Source organism: Notamacropus eugenii, chromosome 1, assembly GCF_028372415.1.
Source record: "Notamacropus eugenii isolate mMacEug1 chromosome 1, mMacEug1.pri_v2, whole genome shotgun sequence".
Taxonomy (NCBI): Eukaryota; Metazoa; Chordata; class Mammalia; order Diprotodontia; family Macropodidae; genus Notamacropus; species Notamacropus eugenii.
In genome coordinates this window covers 612,443,834-612,465,985 of record NC_092872.1, presented here as the reverse complement: position 1 = coordinate 612,465,985, position 22,152 = coordinate 612,443,834, and the positions used below count along the sequence as shown (strand labels likewise).

The window sequence follows — 22,152 nt, the reverse complement described above, 5'->3', positions numbered from 1 at the left end:
GATAAGCACTTAAGGGTAAGACCTTGTGAGGGGATCACAAGATGAAAATCTGAGGGTAGAAGGGTTCATGGGAAGTAACTGCAAGATAACAGACCACAGCTAAACGCTAGTGTTGAGTATGCTTAGGTATCAGATGGTCTTTGTAAGAAAGATCTATAGGAAGGGGCCAGAAGACTGTCTTGTCCCCTGCCCTCTGTCCCCCACCCCAACCCACCAGCTGGGCTAGGAATTGAGGCCCACTACAGGGGAAGAGATTTAGACCAGAGTTTGACCTCAAATGCAGGAACCCTTAGTTGCTATGATAACGCCCATGGTACGGCTGGTTGTCCTGGCAGCAAGAGGCAGGGAGAAGTGGAATGGTGTGTATGTGTGTGTGTGTGTGTGTGTGTGTGTGTGTGTGTGTGTGTGTGTGTGTATGAGTATATGTCTGTGTATAGGGAGAGGAATTTAAAGGGACCGAGCTGCTTCCTAGAGATTCTTCCTTGCCTCCTATTCCCATCCTTACCCCTACCCTTAAAGGGATACCAGGGATAAAGCTCAGATTTGAGGAAGGATGGGATGCAAGTTGGAAGGACTGGGTCACTGCAGCTAATGAATGGTACTGGCATTTGTTGTTTGCCCAACAGCCTGTGGAGAGACTCTTCAGGACAGCACTGGAAACTTCTCCTCTCCTGAATACCCCAATGGCTATTCTGCCCACATGCACTGTGTTTGGCGCATCTCAGTCACACCTGGAGAAAAGGTACCACCAAGCCTCTGACCTATATGTGTCTCCTTCCCTACCCAGCACTCTCCTTACCCTGTATCCCTAAAGCTATTACTTTACCCTGAAATGAAATGTAGTGTTGAGAATAAGGGAATGTACCTCTCTACAGATTTTCATTCATTCAGTCAGTGTTTAAGTATGTCATGGCAGGCAATATCAGGGATATAGTGAATCTATAATCTAGTTGGGGAGGCCAGATATGCACACAAGCAGCTCTGTATTGGAGGTGACAAGACCTAGCATCCAGTCCTAGCCAGGTGACTCTTTACAAGTCACCTCTCTCTGAACTTTGCACTTTTCATGTGCAAATTGAGAGAATTAGGTTAAGGGACTGCTAAAGTCCCTTCTGGTGCTAATAATCTATGATTTTGGGCAAGTCATTGAATTTTTCTGTGCCTCAGTTTCCACAGGTATAAAATGAGGGAGTCGGGCTAGGTAACCTCTAAGGTCCTTTCCAGGACTAGATAGATCTGTGATCCTTAGATTTTGTCATAATCTTTGCACCATAGACATCTGAGATACAAAGGGCTTGAGTTATTTTCTGTGGGTTTACTATTCTTTCTGGGCTCCCACCCTAACAAAGAAATCTGGGAGATATATCTCCCAGGGGCACTGATGATCATACTCACAAGCAAGCACTCATTCATTGTTCAAGTTACCAAGTAATAAGAATCCTTGCAATGCCTCATGTACCAATGGCCCACCTCCTGCCCCTCTCCATAGCCCCAACAGGTCTCAGGCTGGAACCCACTCCTGGCAGTTTTGTTTTTTGCTGTTCTACGTGTCACCACATTTCACAATCTTTCTTGAGATCAAGGGAGGTTGCTTTGACGCTATTGCCTTCCTCTGATGTGAGTCACTCTAACTGTACTGTCTCTGACTGAGAAAAGTCTGTGGTTCTTCCCAGACACACTGAGAAAGAACCTGGGAGTTCCTCTTTTTAAAAATCATTCTTTAATTTTTCAATTAAATTTTATTTTTTCTCAATCATTTTTTAAAATTACAAAATAGAAACCACCAGTAAACATGAACATTTTCATACACAAAGAAGGCCAGATAATGAGAATTGTACATGAGACATGCAGCCTGTTCCTTTTAATATACGTTAAATTTAATGTGGTAATACCAACATTGCCCTGCTCCACTGTGTCTCCCTTTGAATTCCCCTCTACTTCCCTCTGAGTATTTTTAAATGTTTCATTGGCACTCTTTCCTTTCTTTTTTTGCATGATTATCATTATTCTCTACCTCCCTTCTCCCAACTTCTCTCCTCCCAGATAAAATCTTGTAACAAAAAAGCAAAACCAATTTATGTTATAGTGGTTATATCTGCATATGTCTCACTTTGCATGTATAGTATATCATCTGTCCAGCAAGAGGTGGGAAACATGATTCATCAGTCTTATGGAATCAGGAATGATCATTATGTTGATCAGTGTTCTTAAGTGTTTTCTTGGAGTCAATGAATATAAATTGTTCTCTCAATTCTGCTAACTTCGCTCAGCATTGGCTCATCCAAGTCTTCATCAGTTTCTCTGAACCATTCCCCTATATCATTTCTTATGGCTCAATAATATTCCATTAGATTTGTATATCATAATTTGTTCAGAGACTTCCAAATGAATGGATTCCCATTTTGTTTCCAGTTCTTTGCTACAACAAAAAGTACTGCTAATAAATATTTTTTGTGGACATATAGATCCTTTCCCTCTGTCTTTGATCAACTTGGGGACTGTGCCTAATAGAGTGTCACTGCACTGAAGAAAATGCACAGTTAAATGTCTTTTTTTGAGTAGAGTTCCTACTTGTTTTCCAAAGTATTCAGACCAATTCACAGCAGCTCCATTAATGCATTAAGCATATTTGTCCTTTACCAGACCTTTCAAAAATTGTCACTGTATTTATCATCTTTGTCAATTTTATGGATAGAACCTCAGAGTTGTTTCAATTTGCATTTCTCTTATTCATAGTGATTTGGAACATTTTTTTTTTCATATGATTAGAGGCAGCTTGGATTTCTTCCCTTGAGAAGTGCCTGTTCGTATCTCTTGACCATGTATCTCTTGGGGAAAGACTTTTGTTATTACATACTTGTATCAATTCCTATGTTTCTTGGATATTAGACCTTTATCAGATAAATTTGCTTTAAAATCTTTTTCTAGTAAACCATTTCCTTTCTGCTTTGCATTTGTCTGGGCAAAACCTTTTCAGTTTTATGTAATCAAAATTATTCATTTTATCATTTGTGAGTTCCTTTCTCCCTTCTTTGGTCAAGAACTCTTCCCCCTTTCCATTGTTGTAACATATGATGATTGGACACTTCCCACATTCTTTTCATGGCTGTCTCAGCTGCCCTTTCTGATGCCCTCAGTGCTCCTCTTTTTACATTGACTTTTGGAGCCCTTCATAGCCTGACTCCCCTTCCTACCTTTCCAATCTTCTCATACTTTGTCCCTTGGAGCAGCTAGGTGGTGCAGTGGATAGAACACCAGTGCAGGAGTCAGGAGGACCTGAATTCAAATCTCACCTCAGACACTTGACACTCACTAGCTGTGTGACCTTGGGCAAGTCACTTAACCCCAATTGCCTCATCCTGGGTCATCTCCAGTCATCCTGATGAATATCTGGTCACTGAATTCAAATGGCTCTGGAGGAGAAGTGAGGCTGATGACCTTGCACAGCCCTCCCTCACTCAAAACAAAGTCAAGTGCAAGTCATGTCATCATTTCTCTAATGTCATAGTCTTCTTCAAAACCAAAGGACAAACACAGAAAGACAGATTTCACTGTTCAACTTTCTTCTTTATTTGTGTTATATGACTAGAGATTGTCTTTCTTTAACTATTATAAAATAATGCTAATGACATTGAAAATGTTTGCCTTATTCTTGATCATATTTAAATGCCCTCTACTATTTGTTTCTCTGTTATAGATGATGTTTGTTCTTGGTTTTATATGGATACTGTTTACCATAGTAAAGAAAGGTTAGGTTTGTGATATTTTAAAATAAAAGGGTATTACATTTTGTCAAAAGCTTTTTCTGTATCTATTGGTATAACTATGTGATTTTTATTTTTTGTTAATATGGGCTATTATATTTATAGTTTTCCAAATATTGAACTATCTATGCATTCCTGGTACAAATCTAAATTGCTTATAGTAATCTTTTAAATATGTTGCTTTAGCCTCTTTGTGGATATATTTCATTCAATAACTTTGCATCAATATTCTTTCTAGATATTGATCTGTAGTTTTCATTCTCTGGGTTCTCGCTCCATGATTTAGGTAGGTATCAGGACCATATTTGTCTCATAGAAGGAGTTTGATAGTATGCTATCTTTATTTTTGCAAGCAATTTATGTAAAATTGGAGTTAATTGTTCCTTGGCTGCTTGATAGAATTTACTAATAAATCCATCTGGTCTTGGTGTTTTTCCCCCTTTGGTAGTTCATAAATAGCTGTTTGAGTTTCTTTTTCTAAGACTGGATTATTTAAATTCTCTGTGTCTTGTTCTGATAATCTGAGAATTTTATATTTTTGTAAATATTTATTCATTCCATGTGTTTTTATTTTCTGTCATCGAACTAGGTAAAATAGTTTCTAATGTTTTCCTTTAGTTATTTTTCATTTGTGGTCAATTCTCCTTTTTCATTTTTGATATTAGCAATTCAATTTTCCTCTATTTTATCAGATTAGCTAATGATTTACATATTTTATTTGTTTTTTTAAAAGACCTATTTTTATCATTTCAATAATTTCTTATTTTAAATTTTATTCATCTCCTTTTTGATTTTCAGAATTTTTATGTTTTGTGCTTAGCTGAGATTTTTTTAATTTGGTATTTTTCTTAATTGTATGCGCATTTCATTGATCTCTTCTTTCTCTCTTTTGTTAGTAAAAGTGTTTAGAGATATTAATTTTCCCCTAAGGACTGCTTTGGCTGTCTCCCAAAAGTTTTGATATGTTGTATCATTGCTGTAATTTTTCTTTGGTGAAATTTTCTATTGTTTCTGTGAGCTGTTCTTTGACCCATCAATCTTCAGGATTAAATTATTTAATCTCCATCTAAGTTTTAATCCTTTCTTCAGAGATCCTTTATTGATTATAATGTCTATTCATTATGTACAGCAAAAAATTTGTTTAATATTTTTATTTTTCTGCATTTGTTTATGAAATTTATATGACCTAGAACAGCAGTTTTTAACATGGAGTCTCTGAACTGGAAAAGTATGTTTTGATAATTGTATTTCAATATAATTGGTTTCCTTTGTCATTCAATATTTATTTTGTAAATTTAAATTCTTCTGAGAATGGGGCCATAGGCTTAATCACACTTCCAGAGAGATCCATGACACAAAATAGATTAAGAACTCCTATCCTAAAATATAGGTAATTTTTGGACAATGATAAATATGTATATTTCTTTCTATTCCCATTCAGTAATCACCAGAGATCTATCAAACCTTACTTTTCTAAAACTCTATTCATCTCCTTATCTTCTTTTTTATTCATCTTTAAAAAAATTTGTCTAGGTCTGACCTGGGAGTTTGCATTTGGTCAAACCAGTACTATCCTGCTCAGCTAGTGTTCAGACAATTCACGAAGTTATGTTGTTCATAGTCACCTAGATGTCACTTTGTCACTATCCATTTAAGAAACAGTTCCAGCACATCTGGGGGCACAGATGGTCATAAGCGCTAAAATCACAGATTCCAAATATTCTGTCCCGCAAATTATATGACAGGGAAAAAATATTCTTTTGTCAGACTATATATCCTTATTTCTTAACCTGAAAAAAATAATGGCTACAGAAAGCAGGGTTTTGATTATATTCATAAGGAGGTTGGGATTATCAGGACTTTTTGGTGCCAAATTTTAGAAGGTGATGACAGCATTAATATCTCTTCAGCAGCAGAGAAACAAGTGAGCTTAGCTCCTCCATAATGAGACTAATTAGTTAAAATAGGAAGCAACTAGATGGCAGCACCTGCTTCTTTGTTGTAGGTACTATAGGTACTGTTGTAGGTACTCCAAGTAAAGAGTTTTCAACTAAGCAGAATTTTAGGGTCTGAATGTTCCTAAACCACCCCACCCCACCCCCAACTAAATTTCTCTTGAAAGTTGATTTGAGGGCATATTTTCTGCTGCTTGCCCCAAATGTGAAAAATACCTTCTATAGTTTTGTCTGTGACATTTTCCTTAAAGAATATGTTCTTTTTCTCTGTAGAATATGTTTTGTCTTGTTTCTGATCGAGATAGAGGCAGGGGTAGGAGAGACTACAAATATTTACTCAGAGTGACCTATACCTCCTTTCCACCCACTTATCTTTCTAACTCTGCTTGGGAAAAAAGTGGAGTGTTGTTCCCCAAAGGACTGTATTCCAGCTCTTCAGGGTCTGCCAAAACTTTCTAGTGGTCATCAGTTAAACATAGAGGCATATTATTCAAATTAAAAACATACATACAAAGAACCTTCTAACGGCCATTGTTTAACATTATTAACGGTTGGATAGTAAAGCAATTAGGTGGCTGAGTAGATACAGCACTGGGACTGGAGTCATGAAGGCTTGAGTTCAAATCCAGCCTCAGACACTAGCTGACACCAGGACAAGTCAATTAACCTCTGTTTGCCTTAATCCACTGGAGAAGGAAATGGCAAACCACTCCAGTAAATTGCCAAAAAAAACCCATGCTCAGTGGGGTCATGAGGACCATGGCCAGCACAACTAAACAAGGAAAGCAACACTTTCACATTTCCCTCTCTCCTGCTTTTCTCTTTGAATGGAGTAGGCACTTTCTAAACATATGTAGGTTATCATATCCTGACCTTACCTTTCTCCCTTCCCTTTTTCCTTTTCCTCCCTTTCATCTGCCAAGTCAGTTCTTTCCCAGAGAGGCATTTCAGCTTTTGATTTCTCCTTCCTTCTTGTGAGTCAGCTCCTTCTTCAGTCCCATCCCTCCATTAGCTTTTTTGTTTGGAGTGATCATGATTAAGGCCAGCCTTAGCCAAATGTGTGCAACCTGTCTCTTCATCCTCCCAAAACCTCGTCAGAACCCTGCCTCTTCTTTGAAACTGTCCCTGAACATTCTATACCCCTAGTGTTCTCAGTGGTACCAGTCTCATAGAATTCTAGGATCTTAGCATGGAAAAGGAACCTTAGAAGTCATCAGATACATCTCCTCCTCTGCATGCAAGAATCCTAATTATGACATCCCTGATAGTGGCATCCAGTGTCTTCTTAAACACAGATAGGAAGTTCATTACTGCTTTGTGGCAACCTTCTTCATTGTTGAATGCTCTTAATTTGTTAGAAAGTTCTTCTTTCTATTCAAACAGGATCAATGTTTCCTTATAACTTTCAACCCATCTGCTGGTCTGCCTTCTGCCCCATGGAGTAGCAGAGAACACATTCATGTCTCTTTCCTGAAGATCATGTCTCGTCCCTGAAGATATTTGGAATCAGCTATCATGTGCTAGCAACCATATGATCATATATATCCTTTTAACTTTCTCTTCCTCAGGATAAAAGGTCCCAATTCCTTCAATTCTTCCTCATATGACATGATTTCCAGGCCTTTTGATTTTCTAGCTGCCTTTTTCTTGACATCTTCCATTTAATAAAATGTTTTACCAATGCCTTTTTAAAAAATTATTGTCCTTTCCAAATAACCCGAAGGCACACATGCTCATGCACACATACACAGTAGAACTTTCCCTTGTATCAAAATGGGATATGTATGGCAACATAAGCCTCATTAAATACTTTGCATCCATCACCCTTCTATCCAGAGGAGGAGGGATTGAATTTTATTTACATCTATTTTTTACATTATTCCTATCATGAACTCTACATTCCATCCAAACTTGCTATTCCCTGAACTCGGTGGTCCATCTCCAACCTCTATGTCTTTTGCATAAGCTGTCTGTAGTTGCTGAAATACATTCCCTTCTTGGTCACACCTCTTGGAATCCTTAACTTCCTTCAAGGCTTAGCACCGATGCTGCTGGACTCTCTTTCACCTGGGACAGAAATAGTTGAAGGTAGAGGTGGTGGTTTCAATGCCTGGGGCACTCAAGAGAGTGAGGTAGTGAAGTTGTGGTCCATGGAGGGTGGGAAGAGAGGAAGAGAGGAAGAGGTGTGGAACTGAAGGTCAGACTGTCTTTCCAGAAGCCCTTCTGACTTCTGTCACAGCTCTCTTTGGGGCACAGGCCAGATCCTTTGGGGGAATGATCACTTTCACTGTGCTCAAGTGAATTTTCATAGGTGCCAGGATTCCTTGTTATGGTCCTGTAAATGATTGCTTAATGACTCTGTAAATGATTGTTGATGTGAACTGAATATATCTTAACTCTAATCCTTGGCCAAAATGTTAGTGAAGGACAGATCCAAGAACAGAGAGCTATTATGGCACATGACTGGGGACTTCCCTTCGGGGTGCCATCAGCTTAGATCATTGTTGTTTGGTTGTTCAGACAGTTTACCTAAGTGCACTGTCACCCAATTCATTATAAAATATAATAATAATAACATTAACTTGCATTTATATTGTGCTTTGCCATTTATTCCTTCTTTCATTCAACAACCTTTTATTAAGTGAATTCTCTTAGTAGTAGTGGTAGTAGGAGTGGTGGTGGTAGTAGTAGCCGCAGCAGCAGTAGTAGCAGTAGTAGTAATAGTAGTTGTAGTGGTAGTAGTAGTGGGGGTGGTGGTAGTAGCAGCAGCAGCAGTAGTAGCAGTAGTAGTAGTAAGCTTTTATTTATACAGTGCTTTAAGGTTTGCAAAGTGCTTTACAACTGTTATCTCATTTGATCCTTACAACAATCCTGGGAAGTTGGTGCTATTATTATCCCTATTTTACAGATGAGGAAACTGAGGTAGACAGATTTTAAGTAACTTGTCTAGAATTGAACAGCTAGTGTCTGAAGTAGAATCTGAACCCAAGTCTTCCTGATTCCTTTCCTGCTCTCTACCTACGTTGCCCTCAAGGGCAAGAGATTATTTTTTGTTTTTGTGTTTTGGGTATCTCCAGGATCTAGCACAGTGCCTTGTACGTAGCATGCACTAAACAATTTGTGTGTGCTCAATGTAAGTCACAGTGCTAGACCCTGAGTATACAAAGACAAAAACATAAAAGCAGTCATTGCCTTCTAGAAGTTTGCATTTATTAAGCAGCAGCCTAATAATTGATCTGAGTCAAAATGAAGTACCTTCTATGTTCAAAACACTGTATTTGGTTCTAAAAGAGATGCAAATGTAAGTAAGATGTTGTCCTTACTCTCATGGGATTTAACACAATCCTGTGAGATGGGCAGCACAGAGAGTATTTGCAAGTCAGAGATAAGGATGCTGAGGGTCAGGTATATTAAATGACTTGGCCAGGGTAACATAAGCTATGTATTGGCAAAGCCAGGACTTGAACCCTAGTCTTCCAACTCCACATCTAATGAACTCACTACTACCTTCCACTGCTTCTATAACATAAAGGATTTTTTCAAAGGCTTTGATAAAATCCAGATATGTTATATATATGGCGTCTCCTGGTGCACAAGTCTAGAAAATGAATCAGAAAGAAAATGGCATTAGTTTGACACGACTTATTCTTGATGAACTCATGTTGGCTACTAATGATCATTACTTCCTTTTCTAAGTGCATATAAAACATCCGTTTAGTAATCATCCTAGAATTTTGTCAGAGCTCAGTGTCAAAAATCACTGACTTTTACTTTAAAAGCTCTACCTTTCCCCACATTTTGAAAATTGGAACAGCATTTACCCATCTGATTTTCTGGCCCCTTTCCCATCCACCATGATTTCTCAGATATCACTAGTAGTGATTCTGTGTTCTCACATCTGCAAGTCTTTTCAGTACTATGGGATATTATTTCTTTAGGCCTGAAGCCTTGAACTTGTTGAAAGTAATGAGATGTGCTCTTAACATCTTCATCTTATCTCAGGTTTCAGCTGCCTCTTAATCATGTTTGCCTTAACCTTATGGATCTGATTGGAGAACTCATTCTCCTTGGTAGAGAACATGGACAGAAAATCCAGCTTGAGCAGTATCAGCTGTTAACTTTCCACTGTTTTCCCCAGGCCCAGATCCATTGCTTTTTTGTTCTTTTTTGTATTCTAAACATATTTTTAAAGTCCTTTTTGTTTGTTTTCCTTAGCAATTTTAGAAATAAAGTTCATTCTAGGTTTTAGCATTTCTTACATGATTATCACAATTCAAGGGAATCGTGTGAACATACCTCAGAAGGTGGTTGTGAAAAAAGGACTTTGACAAGTATAAAGCACCATACTTGTTATTAGTATATGGTTATAGGTCATTGTCATATTTTGCATTCATTCTTGATTGCATGTGCCTCCTTCATCTTTTATACATGTGCATTAAAAATGTAAATTCATCCAAGAGTTTCCTTGCAGTGATGTTGGTTCCTTCAGCTGCCTGACTCATTTTTCATTGGGAATATTTAAACTGAATAGTCACAATTGCAGTTGGTAAACTTTTCATTCCTCTTGAGGCATCTTTCCTTTTAGAGCCTTTGGATCTGTTCTCTGAGCTTAAAAAAAAAATAACTGACTTTCCTAAAATCAAGGGTCCATATCTTGCTGTTTCTAGTACTTCCTTCACAAAGTCATGGGCACATCAAAAACTAATTTTCCTCCTTGGTTAAAATTAAATCTAGAGTAGCTAGTCGTTTTATAGCTCCCTCTACCTTCTAAGTGGAGAAATTACCAGTAAGGTACAGATATATCAGATAGTGTCTTTGACAGCTTCTCTGTGAGTATTTCCAAAGCAAAAGTATAAGACAAATTAATTTGCCTTGCAATGCAGGAAGTGTGAGAAACAAGGGACTTGACCAAGTGACCCAAAGTTTTTTGTCTTCTTTCCTGAGATGCTAGCCCAATTTCTAAATGTATGCTAATCCTTCAACTAGAGGTGAAGTCATTCTATTTGAAGTTGTTTATTGCTACCATGTTGGTTTTTTCTTTGTATCAGTTTTGTAAACTATAATAGGCTAATGGTTCTGTAGCTTGTTCTATGAACAATGTAAACCTTCTTTTCCGCTTCTGGGATCCTGACCTGTATGCCCTCTATCATGTTTCCCCTCTGAACCTCATGGATTTCTATACCTTTGTGGTATGTATACTACTCGCTTCTGTTCAAACAAATACGGCAGTCCCACCATCGCCTTATTCCAGTCCAAAGGCCCATTAGATCATCTCAGTTATAACTATGAAATTGTAACAACCTGTTCCTATTACAATTTCAAATTCACTTTGTTTATTGACCGTACACTATTCACTAACTGTGACCGAGACAGTTAAATATGTTATTATTCTAAAGTTAACTGTCTTCCTTATAGTTTTTCACTCCATCTCTGCAGAGAATTACTGGGCACTTCTTCTGTTAGGAGTCTTCTATATCACACCGGTTGTTCTCTATACCATTTGTTATTATAATTTTATCTGGGCCTTTTTTTCCCTCTCCCTCAGTTTTTGGTTGAAAGCCCTACTGATTAGGTCAGTAAATTCTTGGTCTTTATGAGATACACACCCTCCCTTTCCTGTTATCTTTTTATCATTTCTATTATCTTAGCTCATCATTCAGAAAACCAAATCCCTTGGCTCCAGAGCTATTAGTGAAATATTCCAGTTTCTTGTTTGTTGGTTGGTTCTCTGAACAACTCATTTGTCCCCATGTAAGTCAGCAAGAAAGGTTCAAATGGTAAGTTTAAAGTATATTCGTTTAGGTTTAAAGATATCTACCAGCCTGTTAGTTTCATCTTAGATATCTAAGTAGACTAAGCACCTCAGATCTGAGTAGGGAGTCCCAGACCACCATAATGCATCTCTTTCTTCTCAGAAAGGGGAACAGATTTTTCTAATTTGCTGGTGTCTTTGTGTTCTAGTCAGTACTGGATGCTTCTTCAGAAGGTCTGGATTCTGTGGACAGTCTTGAGGGGGCAGACTTACTGCCTCCTTCTTCTCTTTGTCCCATGCATTACATTCTTACATTCACCAAACACTATTTTTGATTCCCCCACTGGAATAGTTTGCTTTTTGTGTACTTGCAGAGTTATTTCTTTCTTCTTATCTAGGAACCCTTTATCCCTTCTAATAAGATGGAGTAGAGAGTTATTTCTCAAATTCTTTCCCCTCACCACTAGCTGAAGGATTAGTTTACGTTTAAAGCCCTAACAATTGGGCTATCATCTCAGGAAAGAAGAAATATACAGCAAAAAAAATTATGGATTCTTGAGTCAAGGCCCTTACTACTCATTCTTCCTGAATCACAAAACAAATTAATCTAGAAACACTCAACTAGAAGGTGCCAAAGAAATTGTTCCTCCTACCTGTAGAAGTGTAGCTTTTATGCTTACTCAAGCCTAGGTCCCCACCTGCTAACCTGACATGAATTCAGTCCATCTATCAGCCAACAAGCATTTATTAGGTGCTACTTGTGCTAGTGACTAGTAAGGATTCTATGATAAACTCATAGAAAAGTAGTTGCTTATCCTGTTGCCCTGCCTCTAGCGTGATGAGAAGTTTACCAACTGCAATTGTGACTATTCAGTTGTAAATATTCCCAATGAAAAATGAGTCAGTTATATTTTCATGTGCATTTCTCTTATACGCCCCCAACGCCTTAATGGAGTCACACATACCCTCATCTCGTCTATAGCGTCTAGTATAGTTCCCTTCATGGAGTAAGTGCTTAATAATGAAGTTTGTGGAGAGGAAAGTAATTGTGGAATGACTGTCAGCATCCCACCATCCTACTCTTCCTTCTATCTAGGACTTTTCCTCTCTCAGACACCCAGTACTCTCATGTTATTCTGGATCACTCTTGTCACCAAGGAATACTTTCTGATCAGCTAATTCACACTAAAGTATTAGTAGTTGTATCAGCTGTACATTGGAAAGAAGCCCTTAAGGAGAGGGCACCTCTGTGCTGCTATTGAATAGAGGTGTCAGACATGCATCATGTAGTCTGCATTGCCCTAATGCAAGCCAAATGATTCCTAAAACAGATTAAAATGTACGTGGGAAATATTTAACAAAAAAAATACAATGTGACATATGTAATATTAATTTGTAGTTTTCTAGGTTAATATGTGGGCAGCTAGGTGATGCAGTGGATAGAGTGCCAGGCCTGGAGTTCAAATCTGGCCTCAGACCCTTACTGCTGTGTGACTCTGAGCAAGTCATTTAGCCCTGTTTGCCTCAGTTTCCTTATCTGTGAAATGAACTGGAGAAGAAATGGTAAACTACTCCAGTACCTCTGCCAAGAAAATCCTAAGTGGGGTCATGAAGAGTCAAACACGACTGAAATGGTTAAGCAAGTCAGTATGTGACTTGCAGGGATCCTTATGTATTGTTTTCTGTTTGAGCTTGGCACCACTGCTCTAGAATATATGTTTGGCATGTTGGGAGCTTTAGAGCAGGAGGTCTTTTCTTGAGTCCTACAAGACCACTACAGGCTGCTCAGCTGGTGGGTGGAGCATGCTACGGTGAAGAAGCTGGATAAGGGAAATAGTGGGGGTGGAGAACCTGTGGCCTCAAGGCCACATGAGGCCTTCTAGGTCCTTGGGTGCAACCTTTTGACTGAGTCCAAGTTTTACAGAACAAATCCTTTTATTAAAGTGATTTGTTCAGTGAAGTTTGGATTCAGTCAAAGGGCCACACTGGAGGACCTAAAGGGCCACATGTGAACTCGAGGCTGCAAGTTCCCTGCCCATGATAGGGGATGGCACTAAAAGAGCCATGGCCTTTCACTTTCCTCTTTTTCCCTGACAGATCCTTCTGAATTTTACTTCCCTGGATTTATACCGCAGTCGGCTGTGCTGGTACGACTACGTAGAGGTTAGAGACGGGTTTTGGAGAAAAGCTCCCCTCCGAGGTAACTGTGTCCTACCCTGCTCTAGGCGTCATGGTCAAATGAGATAACCAATGTAAAGCACTTTGAAAACACTAAAGTGCTATATAAATTCTGGTGGTTATTACTATGCCTTCTACCCTCCTTTCTGAGAATACTACTTCTTTCCTTATAACTTCCCTTAAGCCTTTCTACACACAGAGTTCCAAGCATTCTTATCAATATGCTATAAGAGAATGAACCCTGGACTCAGAGGCATAAGCCTTGGATTCTAATCCCGGTTCTGCTTTATGACCTTAAGGAGATCAGTTAACCTTTGTAGGCATCAGTTCCCTCATCTGCAAAGCAGGAGGGGGGGTGGTAATCATGTCTACCTGGCCTGCCTGTCAGTGTAGTGGAGTAGAGATAAGATAAGAAGGGAAAAGCCTAGTAGGTTGTTTGTTGTTGTATCTGTGAATCTTGATGTGATTGCCCGAGGTCCAGGGTCTGGTTCACATTTTTGCAGTTTGTGGAAGGGAAAGAAATTTGGAATGATCATATGTGGCTATGTACATGATCCAGTGAGGGAAAGAGCCTGTAAAGAAGTGGGACCAAGTAGACGTAGGGTCAGGACTAAGGTAGGGATGGAACCTGGGGTATCTGGCTGCCCTTGGCAAGGCTTGAAAGTTGTATCTCAGTTGGCTCAGTGGATAGAGTGTTGGCCTTAGAGTCAGGAAGATCTGAGTTCAAATTTGACCTCAGACCCTTACTAGCTACATGACCCTGGGCAAGTCAGTTAACCTCTGCCTTTAAAAAAAAAGAAAAAAAGAAAATAACTTGGTCTCTTGCAATCTACAGGAGGCATTAAGCTTTCCCTGTGACACATGGGACATGATAGCATAAAATAGATGTATCCAGGCTATGGCCAGTGGGATTTTCTGATGCTGTAAATATGCGGACTTCCAAAGTCCTACTAAAGAGTCCCTCGTTGTACCCTCCTCTGCCCTGCTACCTTAGCTACACCTGGTTTCTAGATGGATTCATCTGTGCTATTCTCACGCCTCTCCCTACCTTTTCACTGCCTACAGGAAGGTTCTGTGGGAACAAACTCCCTGAACCCATCGTCTCCACTGACAGCCGCCTCTGGGTGGAATTCCGAAGCAGCAGCAATTGGGTTGGGAAAGGTTTCTTTGCTGTTTATGAAGGTATTCCTGGGGAATGTGCTGTGGGGTCAATAAGACCTGGGTGTAAAGAGAATGCCTTGTCCTTGCCCTCTTAAATTGACCTTGCTCAATAAGCATTTACCAAGCACTTCCTGCATGCTAAGCACTGGTTATATGGGGCAGCCAGTTGGTGAAGTGGATAGATGGAACACTGGGGCTTGGAGTCAGGAAGACCTGAGTTCAAATTTGGCCTCAGACAGTAGTTATGTGACCCTGGGCAAGTCACTTCACCCTATTTGCCTCAGTTTTCTTGTCTATAAAATGAACTGGAGAAGGAAACGGCAAACCACTCCAGTATCCTTGCCAAGAAAACTCCCCAAAAGTGGGGTCGCAAAGAGTCAGACATGACTGAAACGACTCAGCAACAACTTATATGGGGAGGGGGGGTGGAGAAAGGGCAAAAACAAGGTCCTGGCCTTCACAGAGCTTACATGCTAATGAGACACAATGTAAAAAATTGTCCATACAAAGTGTAAATAGCAGGTAATCTCAGAGGGAAGGTTCTAACTGGGGTAGGGGACTAGGGGAACTGGGAAAAACCTCCTGTAGAAAGTAGGATTTGAACTGCATCTGGAAGAAAGTAAAAGAAAAAAGGAGACAGAGTTAAGGAAGGAGAGTGTTCCAGGCATGGGGAAGAGCCAATACAAAGACACAGAACTTGTAGATAGAGTTTGTTGTGAGAGGAACCAAAGGAAGGCCAGTGTTGCTGGATCCTAGAGTACCTGGAAGGGAGAAAAGTGGGAGAAGATAGGAAAAGTAGGAAGGAGCAGGATTGTACAGTGCTTTAAAAGCCAAATAGAGATCCTTATTAACAGGGAGTATTAAAGAGCCACTTTGCCATAGGGAAAAGGCCAATGCAATAGGCAGAACCCAAGAGAAAACAGATGGAGAAATGGAAAAAACAGGTGGAGAAATGGAATTAGACAGAGGTGGAAGAAAAGTTGGAGTGGATGCAAAGTTAAAGGAAGGTAGAAGAGGAATATGTGGAAGGAAGATAATAGGATTATGAAGAAGGGAATCCGGGAGACATCAGAACTCTACAAATGTCAGGAATTTGGGAATGAGGGAAACCAGAAAGGGGAGGAGACCAGTAGAGTAGACAATTACTATGAATTCTGAGAACCCAGGAAGGTGAGGAAGGTCAAACACCCCACCAGACAGAACAAGGCCCTCTCCACTATAATCCTGACTTCCCCGCCCATACTGTTTGCAGCTATCTGTGGGGGTGATGTAAAGAAGGACAATGGCCACATTCAGTCACCCAATTACCCAGATGACTACCGACCCAGCAAAGTTTGTATTTGGCGGATCCAGGTGTCTGAGGGCTTCCACGTGGGGCTTACTTTCCAGTCTTTTGAGGTATGGTGCTGGGTCTCTGAATATGAGACCATCCTGATTGGAGGAAATGATGACCCTCTAAACCTATGTATCGCTGCCTCCTCTCTCTCTCTCTCTCTCTCTCTCTCTCTCTCTCTCTCTCTCTCTCTCTCTCTCCAGTCAGCCAATGCTCAACTACTCTCCCCCAGTTCTTTTAACCACCCCTCTCCTTGCCCTCTTCATATTTTCAAGTCTACCTCTTCTACCTCTCCAGGGACCTAGCTGAGGTAAAATCCTATGGCAGCTGGAAACTCTTTCTCCCAACCTGGCTTCTGCCCTTCATCTCCTCTCCAGATTGAACGCCATGACAGCTGTGCCTATGACTATTTGGAGGTACGGGATGGACACAGTGAGACCAGCACCCTCATTGGACGATACTGTGGCTATGAGAAACCAGATGACATCAAAAGTACATCCAGCCGTCTCTGGCTCAAGTTTGTCTCCGATGGATCCATCAACAAAGCCGGCTTTGCTGTCAACTTTTTCAAAGGTACCTCCTTCCTTTCTTCTGCAGTACCCATTTCTAGAGTGCTTACTACCTTCCTGGGTTGTTGTAAGAAGCAAATGAGATAACAGTGAACCACTGCAGAAATTTGAGTTATAATTACTCCTTCCCTACTGAACTTCCCCAATCCTCTGTGTCCGTTCTCTGCAATACTTATGTATCTACCTCTGTCATTTAGTCTTTTGTTCATTCATTCATTCTATGAATATTTATTGAATAACAACAATGCATCCACTACTGTGATAGGCATTGGGGCTGAAGGTGGGGAGCGGAATCTCTCTGATAATCTGTTAGATCTCTCTTAAGCACTTAACCATTTTTAACATTCCACAGCTCTCTGTGTTGACATGTCACCCCCACTCCCAGATTATAAGCTCCTTGAAGGCAGAAACTGTGTTGCTTTTCATCACTGTATTTCCAGAACCTGACTGACACAGGGCATTGCATGTAGTAGTTCCTAAATGAATCTTTGCTAAATAAATCAACACATGAGAAATATAGACACACAGTCCACACCTCAAGAAATTCACTCTCTAGTTGGGGAGACATACGCACAGTGAAAAGTTAACCAATAATACAAATCACAAATGTTATAAGACATAATAAAAATAGTAGTCTTAGTACAGTAAGCATCAACAGCTTACTTAAGCTGTAATAGCTTAAAACCAGAGGAAGTGAGCACCTATTAAAGCTTGAACTTCACTAAGACTTTTGGGACACCCTGCATATATGTCTTTGAGGTTTACCAAGGGCTTTACACATAAACATTTATTCCACTTGACAGTCTCAGGAGGTTGGTACTGAAGGTACGCTTATCCCCACTACATAGTTAAGGCACTCAGAGAGGGCTCGTAACTTGTCCGTGGATATATAACAGATGACTGTCAGGATTAGGATTTCACCTTGGGGTCCCCTGACTCCAAGCCCAGCCCCCTTTCCACTCTGCCATTCCTCCTCTCAGAGCAGGATATGTTCAGTGCCAACTGACTGGTACACTCAGTGTTCTAGCTCAGAGGAAGGAGAGGCCATTATGGTTAGGATGGTTAGAGAAAGCTTTCTGAATGGTTCAGTGCCCCTAAATTAGACACACACACATACACACATACACACATAATACATACACAAGGCATACCTAATATACACATACACACAAACATACATGTGCATGCACATGTGTACACACATGTAATTCATCTTTTACTTTCTGGTACCCACTACTCTCATCACTATGCCTTTAAGTAACAGGAGTTCATGAGCTTAAATGGGAACCATCTTTATTGTCACTCACCTTTGGTTTTCTTCGTAATGTTATGTACTTGATTTTATGCATTTAAAAACATCATTGTAAGAAGGGGTCCCTGGTTCACATAAAGGGTAAGAACTTTGGGTCTTAAGGGATTCCTGTGTTTTCCATTGCGGGGGAGCTGCAGGGCCCCAACTCTCCATTTCTGTCCACTCACCTCCTATTAGATGTAGTTCTTGGGCATGTATGACAAGCCAGTGGTCCCTACTGTGTCCCCAGTGTCTCCCCTCCCAAGCACAGAAAAGTATGGCGGAGAAGCAAGGAATGAGCTTGACTCACAGAATGGAACAATGAGCTTAGATTTGGAAGGATCTGGAAGAAAACTGGTTCAGAAAGCTTCTCCACAGCCTCACTGGTGGGGGTCCCAGTCCCAAGCTTTAACCCTCGGCTCTCTGTTCTCTCCCAACCAGAGGTGGATGAGTGCTCCCGACCCAACCGAGGTGGTTGTGAGCAGCGTTGTCTCAACACACTGGGCAGTTACAAATGCAGCTGTGACCCAGGCTATGAGCTAGCCCCAGACAAACGCCGCTGTGAAGGTGAGCAGCATTCATTACCACCTTCCTTGCCATGCTCTACTCCCTCTGATGCCCAGAAATTGGCTCCTTATTGGTGGTCATTCCTGACACCCCTTGGATAAGCAGGTTCTTCCCTTGAAGACATGGGAGCTTTGATCTATCCCTCTATGCAGAAGCTCCTGAAGTTTCTGGAGGCTTCCACCTTGCCCCTGACCCCACCACCTTCACCTCCACCACTACCCTGTCCTCATCAAGTCCTATCTACCTGAGCTTGTGGAGCCATCGGGCATTTCCCTTTACATCTATTCTTTAGGCAACTAGCTTCTCAATCACTCCCAGGCTGGGGCTTCCCTCTCTCATGTTCTTTCCCCACTCCCAGACCAGGAGCCCTTGGCATATGATATCCTCTCTAACCCCACTGTCCCCTATTTCCGACCCCACAGCTGCCTGCGGTGGTTTCCTTACCAAGCTCAATGGCTCTATCACCAGCCCAGGCTGGCCCAAAGAGTACCCTCCCAACAAGAACTGTATCTGGCAGCTTGTGGCACCTACCCAGTACCGAATCTCCCTGCAGTTTGACTTCTTCGAGACAGAGGGAAATGATGTAAGTATCAGCTCCAGTGCTCAGGCTTGGGGAGGGCAAAGAAGTCATGCCCATTCTTCTATTCCCTTATACTTCTTATATTCCATCTACTACTCTTCTCCCCTTTACCTCTTACATGGGTCTGGAGGGGGTGAGGGAAGGAGGTCTTATTTATCTATGTAGCCTAAGAGAGGGAACATTGCCTAGTGAATAGGGAGCTAGACTCAGAGTCAGGAGGTCCTGGGTTCGAATCTTACCACCTCTGACTCTGGTTGTATGACCCTGAACAAGTCACAACCTCTCTGTGTTCTAGTCAACTCTCTAGGATTATTATAAGTTGCAGAAATAATGCCAACCCACTTTGGCAAAGGGAGTGTTCTTGAGCTCCCTATACTGGTGAAATCATGGGTGCGTTTTCTATCCTCCTGTCTTTCGTAGGCTCAGACACAGTACTCTGTGCTTAATAAACCTTTGTAGCTGATAAATCAGAACTTTAGGGATCGACTCTCAAAAACAAGGTCATCAAACCCTGGGGATCCCCATTATAGTCAGGGAGCTAGTCTTTGTGTCTAACTTTTAAAAATTATTTTAATGAGGGTCTAAGCAGGGCTATGCTAGAGCCCACTTGGACCAACTAGCAAGAACTGATTGTTAAGTTTTCCTTGTGAGCATTTACACCTTGGAAATCAGCGAACTGCACATCAGAGCTTATTTGTTGTTTTGTTGATCTCTAGACTTTTAAAAATGATGGAGAAAATATTAATAATAATCCAGATCAAACTTAAAAGTGTCTACCATGTACATTTCCTTCCCTCCTCCTTGAGAGCCAGTTGTTAAACATATACCAGCACACTACTACATCTACAAAGTTTGTGACCTAAGTCTTACATTTTAACACTTCTGATAATGTAGCTCAGTATCTCAATTGTGATTTTTTTTAAAAAATTGATTTGTGGTCAGTTCTGGTTGACTGTGACTCTTGAGTCTTCTGCTCATAAGTGGGTCTCTTAGTCTTGTCTTATAGGATTGACATTCACTTCAGTATCCCGTGTGTTATAAGGCTTTATTCCATTAAGGAGGGTTATGTCCCCATTTGCTTAGGATTTTTGGAAAACTCTTCTAACTACCTCCCTTCAGTCACTGACAGATTTCATATAACATTCATGCATAGTTCACACATATTAAGGCAGCTAGGTGGCAAAGTGGACAGAGCAGACCTGAGTTCAAATCAAACAATTCCTAACTATGTGATGGTGGGCAAGTCACTTAAACCTCTTCCTTGTCATTTTCCTCATTTATAAAAGGGCATGTAAAATTGTAGCACAAATAAATATTGGAGACAAGATTTGAACTCAGATCTTTTGACCTCCAGAGTCAGGGGAAAGAGCCCAACTTTGAAATCCAATGATTTTGTTTGGAAAGGCCAGAATTAGCACTCATGAAATGCCTTTTAAATAAGACAGTAATTTTAGTCCTTGTTTGGGGTACAGATACCTTTCAGCACTCTAGGGTAGGGACTTTTCACTTTTTTTCATGTCACAGACCTCTGTGGCAGTCTGATAAAGCCTATAGACCCCTTTTTCAAAATCATGTTTTTAAATATTTGAAGGAAATGCTAAATTTCAATTAAAGGTTAGTAAAAATAAAAGATGCAATTGTTTTTCCCATCTGAGTTCATGGACCCCCCTGGACTCCTTGGAGTCTGTGGACCTTAAATTAAGAACCAGTCCTCGTGGCTTAGAGCATGAATAGTTCAGTGAGAGTTGGATAAGCTAGGGAAGGGTGGCTTCCTTGGAAGTGGGGCCTGAGCTGTACCCATCGGGGCAGGTATGCAAGTATGACTTTGTGGAGGTGAGGAGTGGACTGACAGCGGATTCCAAACTTCACGGCAAGTTCTGCGGTGCCGAGAAACCTGAGGTTATAACCTCCCAGTACAACAACATGCGTGTGGAGTTCAAGTCGGACAACACCGTCTCAAAGAAAGGTTTCAAGGCTCACTTCTTCTCAGGTAACACCAGCATCCCCTGCCCCAGGTTCCAACATGGTGCACTCCCCATCATGCTTAGAGGGTACAGCTCTCCCCTGGGCCCTGACCTTGGGCAGAGATAACAATCTGTCTCTGAGTTCTCGAAGTCAAGGGCCTAGCGGGTTGACTTTTCTGCCCCCCACCCCTCCAGGGGCAGAGTCAGCCCTTTTACCCCCATGTTCCTTGTAGAGTTGATGTTCTCTAGAGGCTTTGGGCAATAGGTCAACACCTTGGCTGGTGGTCAGGCTGTTTGCCAGACTCCATACAGGTGGAGCTGGTTCATTACAAGGACTTATGAAAGAATAGTGAGGCAGTGTGGTAGAGTAGCCAGAGGATTGGTCCTGGAGTCAGGAAGACTGGGGGCAAGCCCAACCTCTGCCACATACGGCTGTGGGACATTTAACCTCTCACTGTTCCAGTGACTTATAGCCTTTAAGGCTATAAGTTATGGATGAGCTGGGAGTTTGCAGTATTGGAAGGTTACTCTACTAGAATTCCCTGCACTGATGAAATCACAAGCCCTGAACAGGGAGAAAAAAAAAGCAATAATTAGGCATCTCCACCCTAACATAAAACATTCCCTGTCCTCATTCTACCCACAATGGAGGGAAAGCCAGATTAAGTCAAGTCACAACAGCAAGTATTCATTAAATACTTATAACATACATAAACATAACAACATACTGTCCCAGTCCCTTTCATATTCTTCTGTTTCAGGTCTGTCTATAGGATGTGTCCCCTTGCTAGGAGATATGACTGCTTGCCCCCCAACCCCCCATCCAGCTTTTCAGTTAATAAGTATTTGTTAAGTCACTACTGTATGCTCCATCCTGAGATAACTGCCTTTTGGAGCTGGTATAGCAGAAGTGTAAGACAGGATTCTGGTCCCAGAGAGCTGGCAGACTCACAAGGAGACCTGACAGACATATAGAAAACAGAAAACAGTAGAAAATGCCATATGATAATCCAGGGCTAAATTGTATAGAATATCCTA

The 22,152-nt window shown here is 40.9% G+C and overlaps 1 protein-coding gene across 5 annotated transcripts in view; it reads left to right on the top strand.

Moving 5' to 3' along the window:
• The window catches only part of BMP1 (bone morphogenetic protein 1), a 54,032-nt gene that overhangs the window by 19,354 nt on the left and 12,526 nt on the right, over positions 1-22,152 (top strand). For all 5 annotated transcript variants that reach the window (XR_011972626.1, XR_011972627.1, XR_011972628.1 and 2 more), the window contains exons 8-15: positions 627-742; positions 13,569-13,671; positions 14,715-14,831; positions 16,063-16,208; positions 16,521-16,716; positions 18,445-18,570; positions 18,993-19,153; positions 20,960-21,140. Coding sequence is in view for 2 of the 5 variants with exons in the window: in XM_072634900.1 (XP_072491001.1) it covers positions 627-742; positions 13,569-13,671; positions 14,715-14,831; positions 16,063-16,208; positions 16,521-16,716; positions 18,445-18,570; positions 18,993-19,153; positions 20,960-21,140 (1,146 nt within the window). In the remaining 3 variants the exon portion in view is untranslated. The remainder of the gene's footprint in view (positions 1-626; positions 743-13,568; positions 13,672-14,714; positions 14,832-16,062; positions 16,209-16,520; positions 16,717-18,444; positions 18,571-18,992; positions 19,154-20,959; positions 21,141-22,152) is intronic.